Here is a 23,597-nt window from a genome sequence, read left to right on the forward strand (position 1 = left end):
AAATTCATATTAGATGATATTATTAACAGAATTAAACTCCATCAGGAATTAAGGAATTTTGACTTTTAAAGTTTATATAATCAGGAAAATATTCAAGTTAAGATCAATTATATTTAAATCTCGTATCAAAGATCCGTATTCATAGTCGGAACTTGATTTGAAGTCAGTTAGGGAGGGGATCTTAAGGCCCGTGCACGTAACAAAGTTTTAAGCGGGGAGCACACATTTCTGCACAACGCATAATATGTAAGCATAAGAAAACTGATTGGTCTATTTTCTTATGCACATGTGTATGGACCAATCAATTTTCTTATGCTTACGCCGTACGCGTTGTGCAGAAGTATGTGTCCGGGCCTTTAGTTTTAAATCGTAAGGCCGTAAGAAAATAGACCAATCACACTTCTTGACTATTCTTCAAGCGCGAGGAGAATAATCGACTGTGCGTGGTCTATTTTCTTACAGCCTTACGATTATGACTAAGGGCCAATTTCACCATCCACAGTTAGCTTAACCGGCGGTTAAAGTTAGCAGGATTGACCAATAGAAAGCAGGGTGGATTCATTTCTATTGGTCAATCCTGCTAACTTTAACCGTCGGTTAAGCTAACTGTGGTTGGTGAAATTGGCCCTAAAACTTTGTTACGTGCAATGGCCTTTACAATGTTAGTAATTTACCGACGTTTCTTTATTAGAAGAAATCTTTGAATTGGCTTTACAGACGTGCAAAATTCTTTTAGACAGACGTATGCGGGGTCTACATACAATGGGAGTCGCAAGACGTGACCAATCACAGTCGATTAGTTTCCTCAAATTCGATTGGTCAATTTCTTACGATTTACGACTCGCATTGTAGACTCCGCATAAGAAAATGGATTGGTCTATTTCCTTATGCACATGTATATACATTCATATCACTTTCTCTTTTTCTCTTATATCTCTTTCTCTTTCTTTTGCTTTTGACAAGAAATGGCGAACCAATCAAAAGTTGCTACCGTATGGCCAGACTCTGATTATAGGGTCTCTAAATGTATGTGTGTGTGGACATATATGCATGCTTGCTGTAAAAACCCTTACATACATACACACACGCGTGCACACGTGCATACTGTCTCTCTTTCTTGCTCTCGCTTTTCTCGCTCTCACTGCTCGTGTATGAGAAGGGAGTAAGGGAGAGGGGATTGAAGAGAAGGTGGAGGTGGAGGAGCGAGAGCTCGAGTGACGAGCGACGAGCAAGGGCAAGTCGGAAAGCAGCGCGAGCGCGAACGTGCGGAAGAGTGGCAGTTGGCAGTGTGTGTCGACGTAGAGCGAGCGAGCGAGCGAGCGAACGAGCTAGGCGAGCGCACCGGCGAGCGTGTGCGGTGGTGGTGGTGGTTGGCGATTGGTGACTGGTGCCGTAGACGGACGGACGGACGGTCGGTCGGTCGGTCGGTCGTTCGTTCGGTCGGTCGGTCGTTCGGTCGGTCGGTTGGTTGGCGGTCGGACCGTGCGTGTGTAGAAGAACGGAGGAAAAAAAGGAGAAGGAAGTGTAAAACGTGTGGTGCACTGTGCTGGCTACGGTGTGAAAGAAGATAGTTCGGTTTTTGTGTGGGGTTTAGCTCGTCGGCGGTCTGAAAAGGGAGATTATCGTCATATATATCGCCGTCATATCTATAAGGGGTCTCGCGCGCGCCTACGCGGTACGTGGTGTACCGAAGGATTTCCAATTTTTTTCTCTCCGTGTATACGTTAAACTTCTTTTTTTTCTCACTCTCTGATCGCCGCGCCGGCGGGCCCATCGGTTGGAAGTTGGAAGACGTGTGAAGACGCGAGAGGACAACGACGACGACGCGTGGAAATCTAACCAAAAGAGGAGAACGTGTTACGAGAAGCGCAATGTCCGACCGGGAGAGCCTGGACGATCAGCCACAAAGTAAGAGCAGCCAAACGAACGTTCTCTATATGCCTCTTTGGCTCTTCCTCCTTCCTCTCTTTTTCCTGCTGTTCTCGTGTTCTCGACCTCGCGGTTGTTCAGCCGCGCTATGCCCTGGCAGCCGCGCGCGTTGAACGAATGAAAGCGGATCGTACATCGTACCGCTAACCGACATTTTTTTTCCTCCATAATCCTTCGTCCGTGCTCGGCGGTGCTTTTTGTGCCGCACGGCACAAAAAGCATTCGTATATGCACGTTAAACTCGTCGAGGAGACGGGGCAAACGCTCATCTTGGAGTTTAACGAACGACAAACCCCCGCGCGCTTTCATTCTGCTCTCGTCCACGAGAGATCCGCGAGGGTGAGGTTCTAATCACGGGGACGCGGTGTGCAACGAACTCTCCCGCATCCGCGTGCATGAACACGCATCGTCTCTCGCATCTTTGCGCGGTCGGTTCTGTCAAGCGCCGCGCGAAAAGAATCGCTATTTTTCAACGGCACCCAGGATTCAAGATGGCCGGCTGCATGTCGGTCGCGAGAAGATAGCCCCTTTCGTCCCCTACATGCTCCGCTCTCTTGCTCCTATGCTCCTTCGGCCACGAGCCTCTCCCTCCCTCCCTCCCTCTTCGCTCTTTACACGACGCGTGCACGCACGCGCACACATAGGCATACACGTACACAACACGCGCGCAAGAGCAATGTATTTTTTCTGTTGCTCTCTCATGTCGATATTTGCAACTTTCGATATTGCTTGCCCTGCGTCGCAATGCTGATTTTTCTTACGAGTCGGTAACAAACCTGACCAAACCTAGCTCCTCTCGCTCCGATCGAGCGTCGAAAGCTGCCATGCTGCCATGGTTTCTGTACGGTACACTGCGACCACTGCGACGGACAGTGACGGAGTCTAACCGCACAGGAGCGCAAATGTAATGTACGTCGATCTTACATCCATCAGGACGTGAACAAATGCGTGCACGGCCAGCCGGACCTTTTAGATTAGCCGCGTAAATTTCGCACACGTATCATACGTGCAAATCGTCCAATCCCTCTCTCCTGTCTTTTATTTCTTTTTTTTTTTCCTCTCCTTCCGCTTCGCGTAAGGGCCTTGGCACACAAAAAAACTTAAGTAGTAAGTGGTAGCAAATTCAAACTGTTGATTTTCTTACTGCTAACGTTTTACTATTTAAGTTTTTTGTGTGCATTGGCCCTAACGCGGCGCCTAACCTCGAAACGAAAAGACTCCGACGAGTGGTGTACCTCGAATAGATTATCGAGTTACGCTCCTGCACTTCTTGCGTGTCCAAAATTCAAGGCTTCTTTCCCTCCCTCTCTCCCTTCCTCTCTCTCTCTCTCCCCCTCCCTCCCTCCCTCTCCCCCCTCTCACTCTGTCTTGCCGTTCTTTCTCTTTCTCTTCGATTTACCTACTACATGCGCGCATCTTTCATGCTCCTAACCTCTCTTTCCACGCTTTGCGTTATAGGTAGTGCAAGTTCAGGTTGATCGAGAAGAAAAATTGGTTAAAATTCAGAGTGATATACAACATTATTTAAAAAAATAGGAAAAATAGTTTAAAACAATAATGGGATAAGTAATTATAGGTTATATTGTTATATAACTTAAAAGATAGGTTGAAGGCGTCTATAATACTCCACAACCCGATGTTACTGCAAAAGAAAAGCCTCTCGCGATGTTACATTGATACGATTGATACTGTTTATTTTGCCTTTATCATTCTTCGTTCAATTAAATTAGACTTGGCGCCTTCGGAGCTAGCTATTCACACGGTTATTTGTGACCTTGGCGTTATTTCGCTAATTTTACCGCGTACTATTTAATGAATATTCTTAATCATGTTTTGGTAATAAGAAAAAAAGTAGTGCAAAAAGTTCCAGAGTGTTGTAGCTTTAAGTTTTCGAATTGTTAGTGCTACTAGATTTATAAAATAGAAAATATGAAATTTTCATGTATAAATGTCTTTCATTAAAAAGTTATAGAATTTTATAAATCTATAATTAAATTATACCTGACCTTGACTTCATTTGATTTTGTTAATTATATATAAATATATTGAATTAATATTATTAAATTAGCTAAGTTAATTGTGACTTCAATGTTTATACCTTACTACACTATTCTATTTTTGTCGTCAACTAGCCTTCTGGATGTTAGGTTTTCACCAGTATTTCTAACGTTCAAAATATTTTTTAAAGTTATCTTCATGGGGTGTGTGTATGCGTGTGTGTGTGTGTGTGTGTGTGTGTGTGTGTATAGTATATATACATACATACACCGTGCTAATAATTATCAAAGGTTCTTCCTCATCTGGTATAAAAGACATACATATGCAGAAATCTCGGCATTTGTGAAAATTTACATTAACTTAGAATTTGAAAGTATTTATAAAATGAATACATATTCTGACTTTCAAGACAAAAAAGTAGATACGAGAGATTGTAGAGCGTGTATGTTCATGTGTATAGAAAAGTAAAAAGAATGAACAAATCTCATATATTTAATATTATTATTTTTTTTCAGATCTCTAAGGGCCACTTGGACCAAACTTGGATAACTTGTTCGTTGATTCAGTCAGATTAAGCAGATTGACAAATGCGCGTGGTCATTTCCAATGAATTAATCAACGATTAAGTTAATCGGAGTTTGGTCGAAGTAAGTCCTGTGATAAAGTAAATGTAAAGAAACGTGTATTTTTACTCGTTACTTAAAAGGAATAAAACTCTAGAATATTAAAGAGAAATTTACTAAAAAATTTGATAAATTAAACATAGACTTGCAATTTACAAAGACTGTGATGGAACACATGTGGAAAATGATTACTAAATTTTTTCTCGTAAAATCCTATTGATTTGTGATTTTGTGTAACTTGCAAAACTTGTAAAAATTGCATATTTATTATATATTTTATTAATATATTTTATTCAATATTTATCCTTTGCCAAAATACGCAGTGACTTTACAAACACTTTACACACCGTATTACAAAAAATATTGTTGGTCGTATATTTATGTCTATAAAATATGTATACTAATAACTTGTGGACTTTCGTTTTATAATATTAAGATTGTTGGGTTAATATTATAATAATATACTATTCTATATTAAACATATTTCAACTCAAGTAACTGCGTTTGTCATAAACGAAAAAAAAAGTTTTATCTCTTGATTGTTTTGCACAACGTACGTTTTATTTTTAATATTTATTTTGTGAAAAATATAAGTTTGTTAATAGCAGTTAGATTTTGAAAATATTATCTCATGTATTCATTACGTGCTAGTCTATCATATTGATGTTTCTACGTTATTTGTTGATTAATCACGTTGTTTGTTTTATTAGAGTATGGGAATCCAGGAGGATTGGATGCTGGAGGTGCTGACTTTGATTCCGGTGAGTACTCCATTGTGCATATAGTAATCGGAAGGGTAAGCGAATTTTGAAACCGATATGTAATATTCATATAAAGTTTAAGCAGAAAGAAAAAAAAAATATATATATATATATATATATATATAAACATACGTAGAAAATTAAATTGATCGAAATTCTACCGCGTATTCTCCCTCTCCACTCTCTTGTTTCTGAAGAGGGTGAACTCTATTATTCAGTAAGCAAACTGCCAGCAGTATAATAGATTGGCAGAAGATTTGTTCAGATATCGTAACACGTCCGGTATCATCCGTATGTCTGCATTAAACTCGTATTTTGCCGATAAATTGAGAGCGCATATTGTCAGTATAGAAATCAAATAGAATCTGTCACTAGTGTAAACATTTAAATGGAATACATCATTTAAATGATTACGAAACACACCAGATTCTTCTCAGTTTCTATAATTAATTTGCCATTATATTCTGTTGGCAGATTCTGTTATATTTCTGCTAGCCGTCTATCGATAAAAAATTTGTAATAGAGGCTTTCAAAATCTGTTCTCGACAGATTTGGTCGTTCGGGTAAATAATAATGTCTCTTGATACTATGCATGATTCGATAATTTCAATCGTCGCGTGAAATATATAATAGAAACGGGGGGGGGGGAAGACTCGTCGTCTGATCCCCTGAAATGAATGTTCAGATATTCGCGGAACGGAGTTGAAATGCAAAGTAGAGTGCAGCGGCCGGAAACGAAATGCAACACGCGCACGGCAGTAAGCGGGCATTAGGGAGCTGGTCAGCTGGTCGTGACGTCACACGCCATGTCGTCGATAAATGTGAGCAACGGTGCGCGGTGGTGGGAGAGCTCTCCTTGCCGCTGCTGCCACGCGCGCGCGTTTGCGATTTAAAACGCACACGAGATCTATCAATTGTCATCATTGATGTATATACGGTTCGGATTTTCAACTTTCAGTCATTCAATAAAAATAGTATATATTCAATTTATCACATGCTGTAGAATTATGAAAATTTTTCTATACTTTTTATTATTTTATCTTAAAAAATACATGTATCGTATATATGTATGTATATAGCATCCTTGCCTTTTGAATAACAGGAAAAAATTAAAGCTACAAAGGTTTCGAAGAACATATATAATGTAATGGCAACATTTTAATTTAATTTATTAAAATTGGAATTATATGATTTTTCTTATCCGATAAGATTCTTTCAATCAGTCTGCACATAGTCATCAGTATTAAATAAAGTTAGTAAAAAAAATCAGTACTCTTTACGAGATATTTTATACTTTATTCCGACATATTTGTATTGAATAATTGAAATGAATCAATTAATGTAAAAAAACACGTGGGTCTTTAAGTAAATTTTTTTTATTAAGCAGTATCCATAATTAATGTAGAGAATCTAAGCCGATTTTTAGTACTTTTTGAATTTACAAAAGAAACCTAAATTTGAGAAAGTTATAGCTTGCTATAGGTCACCCTCCTGATGAGTAACTTTCAGAAGGTTTTAGCCGTCGCTCATTCATTATTAAAAAATTATTAACAAAAAAAGTTTGAAAAATATAGCAGTTATTTTGAGTATTAAAAGGCATAAACGACTAACATGTATGTGGAAACATATGTATGAACGAAGGAAAATCATTTAAAGCAGAGAATAGTTGGCATAGAAAAGGGTAAAAATGAAGATAAGGGGAGACGCTTTCGGTGATCTTGATCTTGACATATGTTGTCAAAGACATGACCCTGAGTAACTCCTTATAACTTGATTCGTTGATAATTGCTTATTTAAAAGTTATGAACAAAAAAAGTTTGAGAAATATACAAGTTTGGGGTCAGTGCTAAAGGAAATAATTTGCTGATGCAGTGTATAGACAGTACTGCATGTAGGCGGTGGTGAGTGGGGGTGAACGTTGGTTTGCGTGAAAAGTTGAAAACTTCAACCGTACAATGATAGACCTCGTTTCGCCCTATAAGCAGGGGTGGAGTGGGGTGGGGTGGGATGGATCTCGCTTTTCATGGAAAATACAATGCTGTTCAGAGAACCATCCACGCGAAGCGATCGTCCATCCCACCGCGCTTCACCCCTGCTTACAGGGCAAAACGAGGTCTATCATTGTATACAGTTAGGGTTTTCAACTTTCCACTGCGAACAGAGGTCCACCTTCACCCATCCCCGCCTACATGTGTATAGTTTATACACACATATCAACAAATCACTTTTCTTAGTACACTGACACGAACTGTTATATATTTCTCAATTATATTTGTTCGTAACTTTTTAATAAACAACGAGCGACGACTAAAACCTTCTGAAGGTTACTCTGTATAGGAGAGTGCTCTCTATACAATATATATGAAGAAGAAGGTCATTGAGGAGAGATTCGTAAGGGTAAATATTTACCCTTTTATTCACTCACATTAGCTTGATTTATTTACTTGATTATATTTATTATGTTTTACATGATTAATTTCTTGTTTTGTTTATTTATCTACGATACGTTATAGAAATAAAATTGTTTGTTCCGCCAATAATGATTAAAGGTTTATTATTCTCGACTACACGTGGCACGACGTATATTGAATCCTAAGGGTCGAAACGTCGTATAACGTTTCAATATACGATAATTTATATTTTTGAAAAGGATTTATATTGAATGATTAAAATGTAAACTTGTTCATGTATAGATGTATATTATCCATTATAAATTAAATATGATTTATTATTAAGGATGTCTTTTGGGGCCAATTACACAATCTCCGATTAACTTGTTGATTAACTGTCCTCCTTAGAAAGAGACGAAGAGTGAGTTTAATCGGACCGATCGAGTTAATTGGAGACGATGAAATCGGCCCTTAGTCAAAAAAAGTTGAAGTCGACAAAAGAAACATTATAAGATAATTATTTTACGAAATGAGCAACATATTTATCAATTTAATTCAATTTTTAGTTTAAATCTGCTAGTTTAGGACCGTATGGGCGACAAACTGTTATATTAATGAATCAATGTATTTGTATTGTATTAGGTCAGCAAGGCCAGCAAAGCGAGCAGGAACTGGCGACGAAAATGTTGCAAATTCAAAGTAAAAGATTCTACCTTGACGTGAAACAAAACAGACGTGGGAGATTTATCAAAGTCGCCGAGGTACCGTCTCATCTTTTATAACTTAATTCTCGACATATATTATAGGAGGACTTTTAGATCTAGATTACGGATAAGCAACAAGCATTATTAATAAAATATCAAAAATACAGATACTTGCAATATGTATGAAAATAGTACACATGGAAAAGAAATTTCTTTAAAAATTTCTTAGTTTCGATTTTTGAAAATTTTAAAAGAGTTGATTAAAATTTGTAATGATAAAAACTACAAAGTGTTTAACAAAATTTATAATATTTATTAAAGTTTATGATATTTTCAGATATCTTTTATAAAACGTACTCTATTTATTATGTACGTAGAATATAATATTTATCTACGTAAAATTTTATCTATTGACGAAGAGGAACCCACAGGACATAACGCGGGAATGCTAAGAGGGATTTAATAGTTCGTTGTGTAACAAGTGCCGTAAGATGAAAATTCCCGGGTGCGTAAACTCCGGACCCGGGAATTTTCATCTTTACGCACGGCTTACACACCCTATTTTATGTTGCAAGTGCCTGGGAAGTGTTCTATCACGCACGCGTAGCGTGCGTAATGGGGCACTTTCCATGCACGTGTTGCATAAACAAGTTTAAAACATATTAAAAATAAATAAATGTACCCTGGTCTTGCACCAAAATATTCTTTGAAATATCTACTATAAGAAAAACACACAAGTTTTACTGTGAAAAATAGTTTAAAAGGAAATTATTGTTTTACATTAAAAGCATGAGTTTTATTGTGCTTATTATGCATTTTATGCGGGACATAATGGGATACCTCACAAAACTTGTTTATTAATGTTCAAAACTTTTTAAATGTGATTTATTAGAACGCGCAATATATGTAGGAATGTATTATTATACTTTTAATTATTAATACGTGCTTATTAATAACACTTTTCTTATTACAATATACATTTGTTTTATTAAATAAAATCAAAATCAAAATTTAGTATAATAATGTTTGGTATCAGTATTGTGCAACATAATAGATACTTACTAATAGTGTATGAAAAGAAAAACACATTTAAAGAACACAAGGCATTATGTTCCACATAGCCTAATTCCCGTTATGCCCCGAAATGTATAAGTTTACTTTAGGTAATATAAATTATCACAGATATATTTACGGTATTTACACACAGATACTTGGCTAAATTGACAAAAAAAGATTGATTGTTTAATAACGTAAATATACGTTACAGTAATAAAAAGTAGAATTTTATCATTGTTTATCTTTATGCAAATGTATCAAAGAAACTGCACGTATCAGTCGCGGAGAGCACAGCAAACGCATTAAACAATTTATAGCATCTTTCAGCTAAAAATAATATCAAAACTGATAACACATGGTGCGTAGAGACATCTAAGAGTATCAAGTTTTAAACATTTTATTACATGGCAGCTGGCTCTGTAAAAAGATATCGACCATATCCCATTATGACGCGGATTTCCCTATCATGCTGCAATATAAGATGTATTGCAATATAATAATAATTTATGCAATTATTTTTTTATTCCAGATTGGAGCGGATGGGAGAAGAAGCCAAATCTACTTGGCACTCAGTACAGCATCCGAATTTCGGGACCATCTGTCGACATTTAGCGATTTTTATGCATCTTTAGGTATATCACAGCATCTATCAATTAGACGTGAAAGAGTACACGTGTGCGTGCACGTAGTTATATCTAAAGTACATATACATATACATAGGGTACATGATTTGTGTACACGTGAAAAGAAGTTGATGTTTCCCATAAAAATAAATCGAAAATGTGAAATAAAATTTTTTTGTATAAGGTTTTGTTTTGAAGAAAATCGATTTTGAAAATTACAGCAAACACAGTTCGAATTTAAATTTTTGACGTTCTATTATGTACATAATGGAACGTCAAGAATTAAAATTATGTACATGATGGAAATTCTCAATAAATATTACGTCTTGACATGATAAAAATTTCTTTCGATCAAAAATTTTATATGAAATCTAGGATTGAAATGATAGTAGCACGTAATTCTAATTTTCAATTTTTATTATGTCATGGCATACGTTTTATTATGTTGTAGCATAATTTTAAATTACTGAATTACTCTATGATAGCTTACATAATTTATATTCCTGCAATTATTATGTTACGACATAATAAAAATACATTAATATTATCTCATGACATAATAAAAATGAATTAAACGTATGTCTTGACATAAAAGTACGTCGACTGTATAGGCTGTATCTTTCTCTGAGTATGACACGCCGCCGTTTGGCTATTTATTCATAAAATTTTCATTTTGAATTAATTTTACGCAAAGACATACGTTTAATTCATTTTTATTATGTTTTGACATAATGAAAATGGTTCCGAAAAACTTGTACTTCTACTTCTGTTTAAATCACGTACTGAATTTTTATTTTAGATTAAAAAATCTTGATAATAAATAGCAAAACAGCATGCCATACACATCAGTATATTTTCTATTACAATGTCATGTTATTGTAGTAACTTGAGAAATAAGCAAGATAGTTGGAACGAATAAAAAGTAAATTATATCATATGGTGTATATTTACGAATACTAGCACGATAATCGACCGTGTGGAATGAATGTCTGTCAAGTCATAGTCGATCGTACGCATGCCTGACGAATTTTTAAAATCGATTTTCTTGTAAAATAATGCCTTGTTTAAAAATGAAAAAATTTATTTCACTCTTCTGATTAATTTTTACGTGAAGAATCATCTTCTTTCCGATTATAATTTGCATATTACACTTTACCCTATACAATATTAAAACTTTAATTTGACAAAATATTGATACTTTAATATGATGTAAAATTAATCCTTTTCTTTTTTTCTATTTACGATTATTTTCATCACGTATTGCGTTTGTCCTATTTGGAAAGATGTTTAATTCATTAACATCTTCGCTTATACCGGATAATCAGGTCCACCAAATCCAGAAAACGTGCCAGATGACGGAAAACTCAAATCAGAAATGATGGTGAAGGATAATAGACGATATTACTTGGACCTCAAGGAGAATTCTCGCGGCCGTTTCCTGCGGGTGAGTCACCCTGTATGTACCAGCCAATGTACTTACTTTCTACGCGCTAAGTCATAAAAGAAGACTCTCAAGTCGGCTTTCGTCTCAAGAGGCAGTGCTCTTTTCGAAAAATGAAAAGATAAATAGAATTCTTCTAGAATTATTGATAAAAAAAGGTTTATCTTATATAATATGATATTCTCGCCGTGTAAATCCGAACAATACAGCGACGTGAGACGGAATATCTTGTGTGTAATATTTGTGTTGCTTTTTCCAGGTGTCGCAAACGATAACACGAGGTGGACCCAGGACTCAGATTGCAATACCAGCGCAAGGCATGATAGAGTTTCGTGATGCATTAACGGATCTTCTTGAGGAATTTGGGACGGACGACGGTGGCTTCAAAGGCGATTTACCGGAGGGTCGTTATATGCGCGTGGATAGCAAGAATTTCTATTTTGATATCGGCCAGAACAATCGTGGCATTTATATGAGAATTTCTGAGGTATACATATATTATTTACATATAAGAAACGAACACCAACAAATAGTTTATTTTCAGCTGTCTATTTTCTTTTTGTTGTATTTTTTTCTTTTTACTAAAAATTATTTTTTCAAGGAAAAATTTATTCCAACGTGGTCGGTGGTTATCTCGTTGAAATGAGATTATAGGAGAGAATACACATGTGTTGTGTATTTATAAAATCAGGATATTTATTATCTAGAAAAACTTGGTAAACACAATGTTCTACCAGGCATTCAACTTTATCGAGATATAGGGAATTTTTGTTCAAAATTATCCGTGGAAAATTTTCATTTTGCAAGTATTATTTTGTTTCGTTTTAAAGAACTTTTTTTTTTAATATTTTCGCGTTGACTTCTTTTATGGATTCTTATATGTATATGGTACATTTTATTTTCTTGTTATACGTCTTGAAATTTTATACAACATAAAATATCTGTTTTATACACGAGTCCTTTTTTAATGCTTCGTTTTGAAATTTTTTTATATTTTAAAAGGATAGCTCTTAATTTTCCTTCGTATACAGGGTCACGTCTAGGTCAGGTCAATAAAACTTTAGGCTCTTATAGGAACGTGACGTTGGAACAAGTTCCCATAAACATAAATCCGGAAACGGTTTGTTAAAAAGTTATAGCTAATAAACTTTCAAAAATCACGTTTTCTTTGATTTTTAAAAATACGTTCAAACCCTTCATTTATTTTAAAAGAGTAACGAAATAAATCTGATGGATAATTAAATAACAAATTAATTTACACCAATTTTATTTACGTCTGATAAGGCGTACAAAAGGGATCAAGTTTAAAATAACGAAAAAAGCTTTAGGGTATAAAAAAACGTGACTTTTTGAAGTTTATTAAGCTATAATTTTTTAACGAAGCGTTTCCGAACTTTTATTTACAGGAACTTTTGCTCCAACGTCAATTTCCTATAAGACTCTGCTTTTATTGACCTGACCTAGACGTGACCCTGTATAATTCATATACATAAATAGAAAAGGAAAACTGAGAGAGATTAAATAATAATTAAATACATTATACCTACAAATTTATATAAACATCTGTGGAACATTAAGAAATGTTTTCTTGATTTAAATAGATGTTTTTTTTAGAAATACTTATGTTTACGTTTATATTGAGCCAAGGAATCTACATTAATTGTTTTTTAGTCTCAATAAAACAGAATGAAAAGAAAGAAAGAAAGAAAGGGGAAAAAAATATTTATAATAAATTTGCCTACGATAGCGGATAATGCAAAGCTGGATTACATTCTTGCAGGTGAAGACGAACTTTAGGACAGCCATCACCGTACCAGAAAAGTCCTGGGCTCGTTTTCGTGATATTTTCGCAGATTACTGCGAGAAGATGAAGGAAGGCGGCGGTGGTGTCAGTAGCAGCAGCAGCGGCGGCGGCGGCGGCGGCGGCGGCGGTAGTGGCGGCGGTGGTGTTGGCGGAGGAAACGTATTGTCCGAGGGGAAAGGCTCGGTGGTGGCACAGGTACCATCGCCATCCTCGAACACGCAGCCTAATCCTAATCCAAATCTAGACTCACCCTTAATCAAGTGAAAAAGGCTTTAACTTAACTCGAACATTTGGGAATTATAAACTCTTAAACTTGTTTTCAAGTCATTAAGCGAAATAACGGAACTTGTCAGAGTTGTATTGCCATCGTCGTCATCGTCACATTATTCATCGGCTATATGACATCGACACATGGTCATCGGCATTATCACGCGGTACGATCATCATTCTCGAGACCGTTTATCGCCATCGTCACCGGGGGTCATCATTGCCATCGTCACATCGCACCGTCGCATCACACTTACCATTAAGCGCAAACACCAAAACTCGCCTGAAATATGATCATTATATCGCGGAGGATATCGCGACCGATTGTTGAATATATTCATATAACCACAGATTTAATAAAAAGGAAAGAAAAGGAAGAGAAAACGAAAAGCGAACGCTTGACGTGGTTATTAATACATGATTGTTGGCACGTGAGGACGCGAGGAAGACGGAAAGAAGAGCGGATTAGATGATGATGATGATGACGATGCGTGGGTGTGCGTGTGCGTATGCATGTTGCGTGTATGTGTGCGCGGAGGGAAAATGAGTCACTGCCGTTCGTGTGCGACTAACACAGGAATAGATAACACAAAGAAAAGAAAAGAAGAAAAAAGACAAAAATACGCAACAACGGAAAATCGAGAGTATAATGATTGCGATCGAGCGATATCTTTTTAGGCAAACGCGAATTGCCATTGATTAACGTTATGAGTACTACCGTTCATTTCCTGGCTTTCTACATAGACGCACGCAGTTCGTTTGGTTTCATTTTACGTTTCCTGTCGATACAATCTTTTCGATCTTCGGGCAATCGCACACATTTCGCGGATCTCGCGCGTGTAAGTTTGAACGAACGAGAATCTTGAACGGGAAATGGACCGTAGTGTAGATCACGTTACAATTGAATTTGATCGTTCAGAATTTATGAATAAATAGTTGTTATATTAACGATTATATCACGAGTAAATAAGAGGAAAAGTGTGTGAGTTGTCGCGAGGAGAAAATGATAAGAACAAAGGTCTATTATATCTATGTAGACAGTACGTACATCTCTCTTCGATTTAACCGAAAAGAAAAAATTCAAAGTTCACTGTAGTTTCGGCGAGTACTTGTCGCGGAAATGTCGTAAATTGGATATAGATAAAATATCGCTGAATGTGTTAGGTTTGTTCGATGGCGATTTATTACTGTGGTAATAAATTAAGTTCAACAGAATATATACATAAAACGAAAAGAATAAGGATGAAGAATATTCGCATCTTTTATTCGGATATTTACATTACTGTCTGTACCACGCGACATTGTGCATTCATTTAAAAACTGAACGACGTCTCTATTAAAAGTAATGAGATATATGTAACATAGATGAGAGAGAGAGAGAGAGAGAGAGAACGAAAAGGATGCTAAAACGAAAGAATACGAAATCATATTAATACGTATTAATATGTATATTATACAAAATTTATTGTACATTACGTTTTCTTTCATGGATTTGTATGAAAAGTGCGCATACAATCATACGTACTGAAAGCTTTTATAGAATGCAAGAAGCACAAACACGAACACACACACACACACGCATACACACGCACGAGTATTTGCATTACACTTCAGTGGCAAACACGGCAAATTTTGGCACTTGACACGGAGAATCCAGAGAATAACGATAAATACAAGATATATTCCACCATGAAAGACGTATAATTCTATCGTAAAAAGAGTGTGAACGATACGAGAAATGGCGTGTACGTGTATGTAATTAAGTTACATAAATTTGTGCGATGATCGACTTCTAACACACGTGAATATTAGGTATGTATTATATGAATGCATAATAGGTATTTATATAGAATCTATATAGCTGTATAATTGTAACGAAATGCCAATGTCCGCGGACCTAGGCAGCTGTGTGCAAATCTGACGATGTACGATTAATTGAATTAAGAAATCGCGTTGTTAGACAACTGCAATTGCTTAGGTCCCTCCCGCTCGACACAGGAACAAAGATGAGATAAAACAAACGACACAGAAAAGAAGAAGTAATATTTCAAAGCGGTCGAGAGAACAGCGAGGGACAGAATAACGCAATCGAGTTATCTTCCAAAGGAAAGGGAATCTTAATACGCTTCGATTCTGCAACGCTGTGCTAATATCAATAATGATAAATGTATATCCTTTCTTTTTTGTTTTTCTTTCACGTGAAATGGTAAAATAATCTAAATCATCTATATTTCGCACTGGTGCGAATGGACGGCAAGCAACGCGTATAGAGAAAGAAAAGGGCACGTAGACGCATAAAAAAAAAAAAAAAAAAAACTATTTAATTAGAAAGAAGCGTATCTAATTGAAATTGAATCGAATTGAATATGTGATTGGCACGTTCGAATTTTCGATACAAAATAGATAAAATTTTATTTATTTCTTAGTGACAAACTTGATCATATTTCTATAAAATATTATTCCTCAGTTGCATTTTCTAAAATTGCAATTTCGGCTGGTCTGAATTTACTTAGCACGTAAGTTTTGATGAACATACGAAATATAAATTATACAATAACAATTTTTCAAACACACACGAGTGAGTAAAGTATATTGAAGAGCCTCGGTCCTATCCTATAATTTACATTCTTTCAATTTAATTTTCGTTCTATTGTCTGTTAAGGCTCCTGGGCTCTTGCCCAGGTCATGTGAGCGTGTGATGCCAGAAGCGAGAAATGGCACACAAGAATTCTCAGCGTGTCATTTCTCGCCTCTGACGTCACGATCTAATATGGTCGCGGCCAGGAACCTTAAACATATTATGATTGAATGACACACACACACACACACACACGCTGGCACAATATGTATATTATATACATATATATATATATATATTGCTCAAATTATACAGTCCTCAATAAATCTTAAGATTATGAGCTTTATAGAAAAATCTTTCGGATTAAATTTATTTATCTTTGAGTGAGAATTTATGATCAGTGTAATAATGTGTTAGGTGAAAGTATTTTCGAGATTTTTTAAGATTAATCAAGTATTTAAAAAAATTGAACCATATATTTTTTTACATAAATCGATTCTGTTCATCATCATGTATGCGAAAAATATTTAATCTAAAATTATTGAAAAATATTTCATGTAAAATTATTGAAAAATAAGTAGTCTGCGAGATAAGTAATTTATTTTACATCTTGTCTTAATGCATTCTGATGTATGAAACCTGAAGTCTCTCATTAAGCATTTATTTTTGAATAACTATCTTAATTTTATATATAAAATGACGAAAAGAATCACGTGATGTTAAAAATAAATACGTACATTTAAAGGAGAACGGCACGTACAGATACCGTGTATGTATATGCAAAAAATAAGGTTGTTATTAGTCTTGTTATTGTATGTAAAATAAAAAAAATGCTAGGATAAGGGCATTTGAAAGTAACTTTGTGAGGTATTTTATATTTTACATTAGAATGTATCAGGATACAAAAATATAAAGTCTCATTATATTCACATTTTCCAATAATTTAATATTTTTTGAATACAGAACGAGTGGAGAGAGTCCGATTTATATAAGAAAAGATATAATTTAATTTAATTGGAAAAAAAAAAAATAGACGTGATCTTGGAAACTTTGGAAGTATCCGTGTAAAACAAAACCGTATTGACTATGAAATTAAACAAATTTTATCCAAGATATTTTTATATAAAACTCATATTTTAAGATTTACTGGGGTAATGATATTAACTTACTCTATTTGTGTGTATGTGTGTGTATTGTTACATGTCGATATCTGATGAAACGGATGAAATATATTCCATCTTTCATTGACACGCTTTACACGATCATACTTTACGTTCGTTATTTATCGTCAAACTTGATCGATTTTTTTTTTCAAAGGCAGAGTAGGATCGGCAGAATTCAATCTGTGTAGAAACATTGTATAGTGTTTGAAATGTTCGAGCGTTGTAAATGAGAACGGCAAAGAAAAGTTATTAAAAAAATCGTTTAATGACGCAGATGGTATGATATTATTGTGATCTATACAAATTACAAATCACAAAACATCCACAAGTAGTAGATATTTAAGATATAAATATATACACACAGACATACACACATACATCCTTCTATGATGTGACTGGAGAAAGGGGACACTGTCTTATTAAATGCATACGCGCAAAACAGCGCATGCAAAAATACAAATGTGTAACAAGCGAGGACAACTACAAACGTACCTAACTAAAACAAAAAACGCAGAGAAAGAGAGAGAGAGAGAGAGAGAAAGAGAGGGGGAGGAGAAAGAAAAACAGATATAAAGAAAACGGAAGTGAAGAGATACCGTCTGATACATGTAAGAGTAAGCAAAATAATATAAAATAAATGAAAGAAGAAAAAACCCACGATGCTCCTGCCACGCAGCGAGTCTTTAGACAGCTTTAAGAGAATATAATTATAAATGATAAAACAAATTATTAAATAATTACGATGAACTTTCTATATGTTGAATCGTGTCTAGTGAGAGAAGTACTATTGAAGTAAAGCAACACGAAAAAAAATTAATATTACTATTGCCACACATAAATTTAACGCATTTTATATGATCTATTTGATTAATTATTTTTATCGAATGTTTTTTTCGTTTTCCTTCTTTTATTTTCCTCGGGACGTAGTGTAACAGAGAGAGGGTGGTTGTTACGGGGTAGCTTTTGGTGTTTTGTTTGCTGTTTTACGAATGAACGTTGCGCGCGTGGTGAACGAAGGGACCTCCTTGTTGAGGTGTTAAAGCAAAGAGGTGCCGGAAGTTTCACATACTTATGTTTTTAATATATTCGGTGAAGTTACACGCGTATATGCGCATACGCATACGCATACGCATACACACACACAACACATACCTCCTCCCCCCACACACACACACCGCCACTGTTATTCATTGTCAATCTATTATTGTCACTTAGAATTTTTCCGTAGATATTGATGCGTATATAGCGAGCGACAGTTATGTGTTATGCGATATAATCTTTCTCGCTGCGCAAAGCTACGGTTTGTAAAAAAAGCAAAGTTAAGAATGAAAACCGCATTATTGCTGCGATTATCTTATTCTTATTGTCATTATTATTATTATTATTATTATTATTACGATTATATTGTCATTATTCTTAATATATTACGATTATTCTTCTTATATTACCATTATGATTAACTATTAATACTTATTATTATTGGAGCGCTAGTTGTGTACTGATGTCATTAATAGCGAAAGTTACATCGAATCGGCCTTCAAGCAGGCCGATCTTCTTTCTTTCTTTTTTAGCATTTATTACGACAATCAGTTGAGTTTGTGAATTCAGTATAGCTTCTTTCCGTTCATCTCCCAACTTGATCCTCTCATTCCCACGTTCGATTTCAGTTCAGAGTCTCCTCTCTCATCTCGTCTGTACATACTAAAGCGTACTTTTCCCTTCTCCTCGGACTTGCGGCGTTCCGTTCATTTTGAGTGGTTTCCGAAACTCAGGCTTGGAGTAAAGTGTTGTCTCACGGAAAAAAAAAGAGGAAAAGCTTAATAATAAAGGCGATAGACGACGATGCGAGCCAAAAGGGAGAGAGAAAGAGCAGAGAAGGAGAATCGAAAGGGAGAGAAGAGACGGATGATCAGAATTTCGACAGTGTTAAATTAGACGTTAAGATTCAACACGATTGAGCGGATTGAGCAAAGTTAATTATAATAATGTCATTTGGCGCGTTGTTTTCTTTTTTTTTCCTCCCGGCGCGCTCTCGCGTGTGTGTGCATGTATGCGTGAATGCCAAATTCGTGTACGCACGTGTTTAGCTCGACAATCGAAAACGAGCGAGCTACTCTTTGTAGGGCGAGACAAGAGATTGGAGAAAGAGGAAAGCCAATCGCAAGGACGATGCGCCATTGAAACACGTTAATACTGCGATCCTCCAAAGGAAGTTATGTCGCAGGAGGTAATACTTGTCCTTGCGAATTATTACATTTAAATCAATAGAATATGAGAATCAAAGTTTGTTGTTGCAGAAAAACAATGAGAATTGCTGCGATTGGCCTTTGTATGTCATTTGATTTATTAAAGATAACAATCTGTTGCAAACCTTTTAAAGTTTTTCATCTTCCCGCATGCATACGACGAGCTTTTTTAAACATTCCGTGATGTATCTGCGTATAATATGCGAACGTATCATAGGTCATTTTGTTACTACCACAACATCGTGCAAAACTTTTTATTAACACCGTGTTCAACAAAAAATTACTTTTTTTCGAATACATGAACGAGAAAAATCGTTTCCTACTATAAGGTAAACGCGTCCCAGTGGCCGGACGGTTAAGCATGATTCGTCATATAAATAATACAATTTATAATATTAGAAAGATCTTTAATATAAATATTTGTATTCATTCGAAAACTTAAGATTCCCTTAAGCAGGGAAAAATTATTTTAACTCACATATATCACGTAATACGTAAATATTTACAAAGTAATGGGGCGTGTCAATGTACCAGTGGCCGGACGGCTGAAATAGATTGTGACCTCAGATACTTATTTCAGAAATGATTAAATAAGAATTTTTGGAAAAGAGTGATGGCAACGTTCGCCCATTTTTGGGACCTTGATGTTCAAACTCTTTTTCATGGCAAATAGTACTATTAGATAAAACATTAATCCCAGTAAACGTTCAAGATGAGCATAGGCACGGTTCCGGAGATACAAGGGATAAAAATACGGGATATCAAAACGTCGTATAAAGATTTTGTATAATATACATATATATTCCACCTATGAATATCATTTTTCCCACCCCTATGGGATATATGGCAAAAATGCAAGGGTCTCTAAAAGTTTATTTTTGTTAAATACAAAGAATAAATATTTTATTGTTTCTAATTTTTTTACAGTAGTAGACAGTATACGTAAAGGTTTTATTGCTATAATTCATTTGCCTTAAACATATTAAATAGTACTTAGTAAATTAAGTTTTCCTTAGGTGCGGCGTATATACCGGAGTTTTCCTATGTACGTAATTTCTGCGGCACAATGTAGCACAAATCTAGCATAACACAACACACGTTTTATTTTTATTTTTTTACAAAATGGCGGTGCTTTTATGCTTGTTGGTTTCACCAAGAAATAGTAGAGGGACTTGTTGGAGTTTTGCAAAAGCAGTTTAATGGCGACAATATACAGACTATATAGTTAATAAAAGTCGTGTTAATATTAGATGAGGATACGTCTCATATATGCATTGTCTGAGTTTTTTTTACACGTTGGGTTATGCATTATATGTGACCAATATATGAAGCATTAGATCGTTTATTTCCTCATAATGCTACAAAATTTTTATTATTTTAGATTTCTATCACATGTTAAAACTTGCAAGAAACACTTTAGCTAGACTGAGCGAAATAACAAGTAACGCAGGCTATATTAGATGACAATATATCGTCGAGCTCTCTGTATATAATTTACAAACGCTATTAAAACTAAACCTTAAAAATAAATTATCTTCATAGTGCGCATTATATTATTTGCTAATCACATTTTTAATCCTTTGTAGTATGAATTTTATAAAGTTTCAGGATATCAATATTTATCACTTTTTTTTAACAAAAACATTTCAGCATTTGATTTGTGGCACAATATAATAAATAGAACCTATATTTAACATATACTTGAGTAATTCTTTAAAAAATATAACTTATTACATGTATCTATATCTATATATATTAAAGTATGTATAAAAATTAAAACTATTATATATAAACTTTTCTGTAATTAATCATAAAATAATTAATATTACGTAGAATGTATTAAAATACAAAGTAGTATTATCATATTATTTTTTTCTCGTCAACTTTGCATATTATTAGTGATATAAGTTGCAAAACATTCAAGCCACTCAAGAAAGTGGGACATAAAAATTAACGGAACATCCTTATTTTCATTGTAGATTTGTTTCATAGTTTGTAATGCATATTTTCGTGTTTGTGCTGTATGATGCTTGGGACTTATTCTTAATAAAATTACACAAGAACGTAGTTTCCTGGGATAAAGGTCCAATATATCTCTGTTGTACGTTTCACAAGAACGAGATATCCGCTTTAACATTGACGCTGTGAAATCGAGGACTGCAGATGCATATTGCAACTGAACCAACAGTTCCTTTAAAAAATTAAACATTAATTGAAAAATATATGCAGATCTGGCACCAAGCTCCAATAATTTATTTAACATCTCCTCATCGTTACTTCGGTTAGCTATATGCGTTCTTTTCTTTAACGTGGGAACCATGTACACAAAACTATTGAACAAAGGCTCTTCTATCAATTTAAATTTTTGTAAAGCATATATTTCTTCCTTCGTAGATAGTCTAAGATGCAAATTTGAGCATACAGCGTTATGTAACAGTCTTTTAATTTTATCATTTGTTTCCACGTGTAAAAGTTTCACAAGTAATCGATCTGTATGACGCATAAAAATTGTATTCTTAACTGACAGGTGTATTACAGAAAGAGTTAAACATATCAAAATGTTTTCCGAGTAGCACTTGATCAAAACATCATCTGTAAGATATTTGTCCAAAAGAATATTCATAAACTTGAAGCTATTTTCTTTAGATGTAAATATCCTCAAATGTTTAAACGTGCTCGTTGTTCTGCAACACGTCCGTAAGACGTCCTGTAACATAATCATATTAAAATATTACGTATAAAATGACTGACAAAAAAGTAAAAGTATATTAAGCTATGTTTTCTATATAGGGTGAGTGTGCGAAATCATAGTATATAAGCAAGACGAAGGTGCGTCGTCATGCCAAATCAAGTCAAACGTGTAAAATCATTTTTTTTGTACGAGGTTTTTGAAATAAATAATTTTGGAAATCTATCAAGTACTTGGACGTGCACTTGACTATATCTCGACATTCTCGACTAACGACGCCAAGCTATAGACCGCTATTCTCTATTCGTATTTGCCGGATATCGGCAAATAATATTTTACGTTCTTACTTGAATTTTATTTAACACCTTGACTGGTCAAGCCATATTTGGCAAAAGGGTCTCCGCGACGCCACGTTGACATATGCATGTTAACGTGTACTACGATTTCGCATCCACCCTGTATATCTATATTTATGAATACGTAACATACAATAATCAACAATCGAATCGAATAACGTTGATAAGCTTCTTTGGATATCTTATAACATAAGAGATTGTTTAACGATAGACATAAAGCATTCAATACTGTGTCAGATTGTATACAAAGCAAAGTTTTCTTTGACATATTTTCATAATTCTCAGACTGATCAACATTTTCTGCGTCACTGTAACTTCTTAATATCACTCTTAATATATCTGTATCCATACTACATCCACGTCGCAAAGTAATACACAAACATATAGTTATATATTACGTTGCATGTATCGACGTGTTATTTACACGTCATCATGAGATTAACCTATAAAAAAGAGTAACATTATTAATTAACATAATCTAAATATACGTTTCTTAAGGCAAATAAATACGAAAGGAAACGAAGAAATATTTATGACCATATACCATTTTTAAGACACTAACATATAAATACATCCAGCGTGCGAACCTTTACACTTGCGTGCAAAATTAACAGAAACTATTTATTTAAAAAAGTGTAAATTAAAATAATAGAATAGAATTAGTATTAATAAATCGAGCGATTTCTCCAAAATTCTTTTTTCGTAATAGTAATGCTTCGATCGAGAATATCGAGATACAGATAAACTAAACAAAGAAAAAAATCTTGCGACGTGATCTCACAGGCATTTAGGCTGAGTTTCCACTGAGCGCGTCACGCGTCGCGTCGTCCGAGTTGAACCAATCAAAACATCCCATTTCGATCCCGTCACAAGAATGTAATAAAATGGGATGTTTTGATTGGTTAACTTGTGACGACGCGATGCGTGACGCGCTCAGTGGAAACTCAGCCTAACAATTACCTACAAACG

General features: G+C 34.9%; 2 protein-coding genes across 4 annotated transcripts; one reads left to right on the forward strand and one right to left on the reverse strand.

Annotated features, from left to right (window-relative positions):
- The first annotated feature begins 1,207 nt into the window (after positions 1 to 1,207).
- On the forward strand, positions 1,208 to 19,707 carry LOC112453510 (transcriptional activator protein Pur-beta). 2 transcript variants are annotated; one of them, XM_025014306.1, is made up of 7 exons: positions 1,208 to 1,908; positions 5,261 to 5,311; positions 8,344 to 8,462; positions 9,991 to 10,093; positions 11,410 to 11,528; positions 11,785 to 12,012; positions 13,306 to 13,593. In XM_025014306.1, the coding sequence occupies exons 1-7, from the start codon at positions 1,872 to 1,874 to the stop codon at positions 13,591 to 13,593; spliced, it is 945 nt and encodes a 314-aa protein (XP_024870074.1). In that variant the 5' UTR covers positions 1,208 to 1,871. The 2 variants fall into 2 exon arrangements, with proteins under 2 accessions (XP_024870074.1, XP_024870067.1); XM_025014299.1 differs by having other exon boundaries at positions 1,872 to 1,908; positions 11,410 to 11,540; positions 13,306 to 19,707.
- Positions 19,708 to 21,387: 1,680 nt separating this feature from the next.
- LOC112452668 lies at positions 21,388 to 23,405 on the reverse strand. 2 transcript variants are annotated; one of them, XM_025013002.1, is made up of 3 exons: positions 23,191 to 23,405; positions 22,762 to 23,071; positions 21,388 to 22,290 (listed from the first exon to the last, which is right to left on the reverse strand). In XM_025013002.1, exons 2-3 carry the CDS (start codon positions 22,975 to 22,977, stop codon positions 21,463 to 21,465), a joined length of 1,044 nt encoding a protein of 347 aa, XP_024868770.1. In that variant the 5' UTR covers positions 22,978 to 23,071; positions 23,191 to 23,405; the 3' UTR covers positions 21,388 to 21,462. The 2 variants fall into 2 exon arrangements, with proteins under 2 accessions (XP_024868770.1, XP_024868763.1); XM_025012995.1 differs by having other exon boundaries at positions 23,173 to 23,405.
- Between the last annotated feature and the right edge of the window lie 192 nt (positions 23,406 to 23,597).

This window comes from Temnothorax curvispinosus, unplaced genomic scaffold, assembly GCF_003070985.1.
Source record: "Temnothorax curvispinosus isolate PA1 unplaced genomic scaffold, ASM307098v1 QBEX01000305.1, whole genome shotgun sequence".
Classification (NCBI taxonomy): Eukaryota; Metazoa; Arthropoda; class Insecta; order Hymenoptera; family Formicidae; genus Temnothorax; species Temnothorax curvispinosus.

What these genes read in the sequence shown, in the direction of transcription:
- LOC112452668 (XM_025013002.1), bottom strand. Translation starts at nt 22,977, where the DNA reads ATGGATACAGATATATTAAGAGTGATATTAAGAAGTTACAGTGACGCA. An exon ending in CGATTCGATTGTTGATTATT is followed by an intron (nt 22,291 to 22,761) that starts GTATGTTACGTA and finishes ATTATGTTACAG; the next exon opens with GACGTCTTACGGACGTGTTG.
- LOC112453510 (XM_025014299.1), top strand. Translation starts at nt 1,872, where the DNA reads ATGTCCGACCGGGAGAGCCTGGACGATCAGCCACAAA. An exon ending in AGGTGCTGACTTTGATTCCG is followed by an intron (nt 5,312 to 8,343) that starts GTGAGTACTCCA and finishes GTATTGTATTAG; the next exon opens with GTCAGCAAGGCCAGCAAAGC. An exon ending in CGATTTTTATGCATCTTTAG is followed by an intron (nt 10,094 to 11,409) that starts GTATATCACAGC and finishes CCGGATAATCAG; the next exon opens with GTCCACCAAATCCAGAAAAC.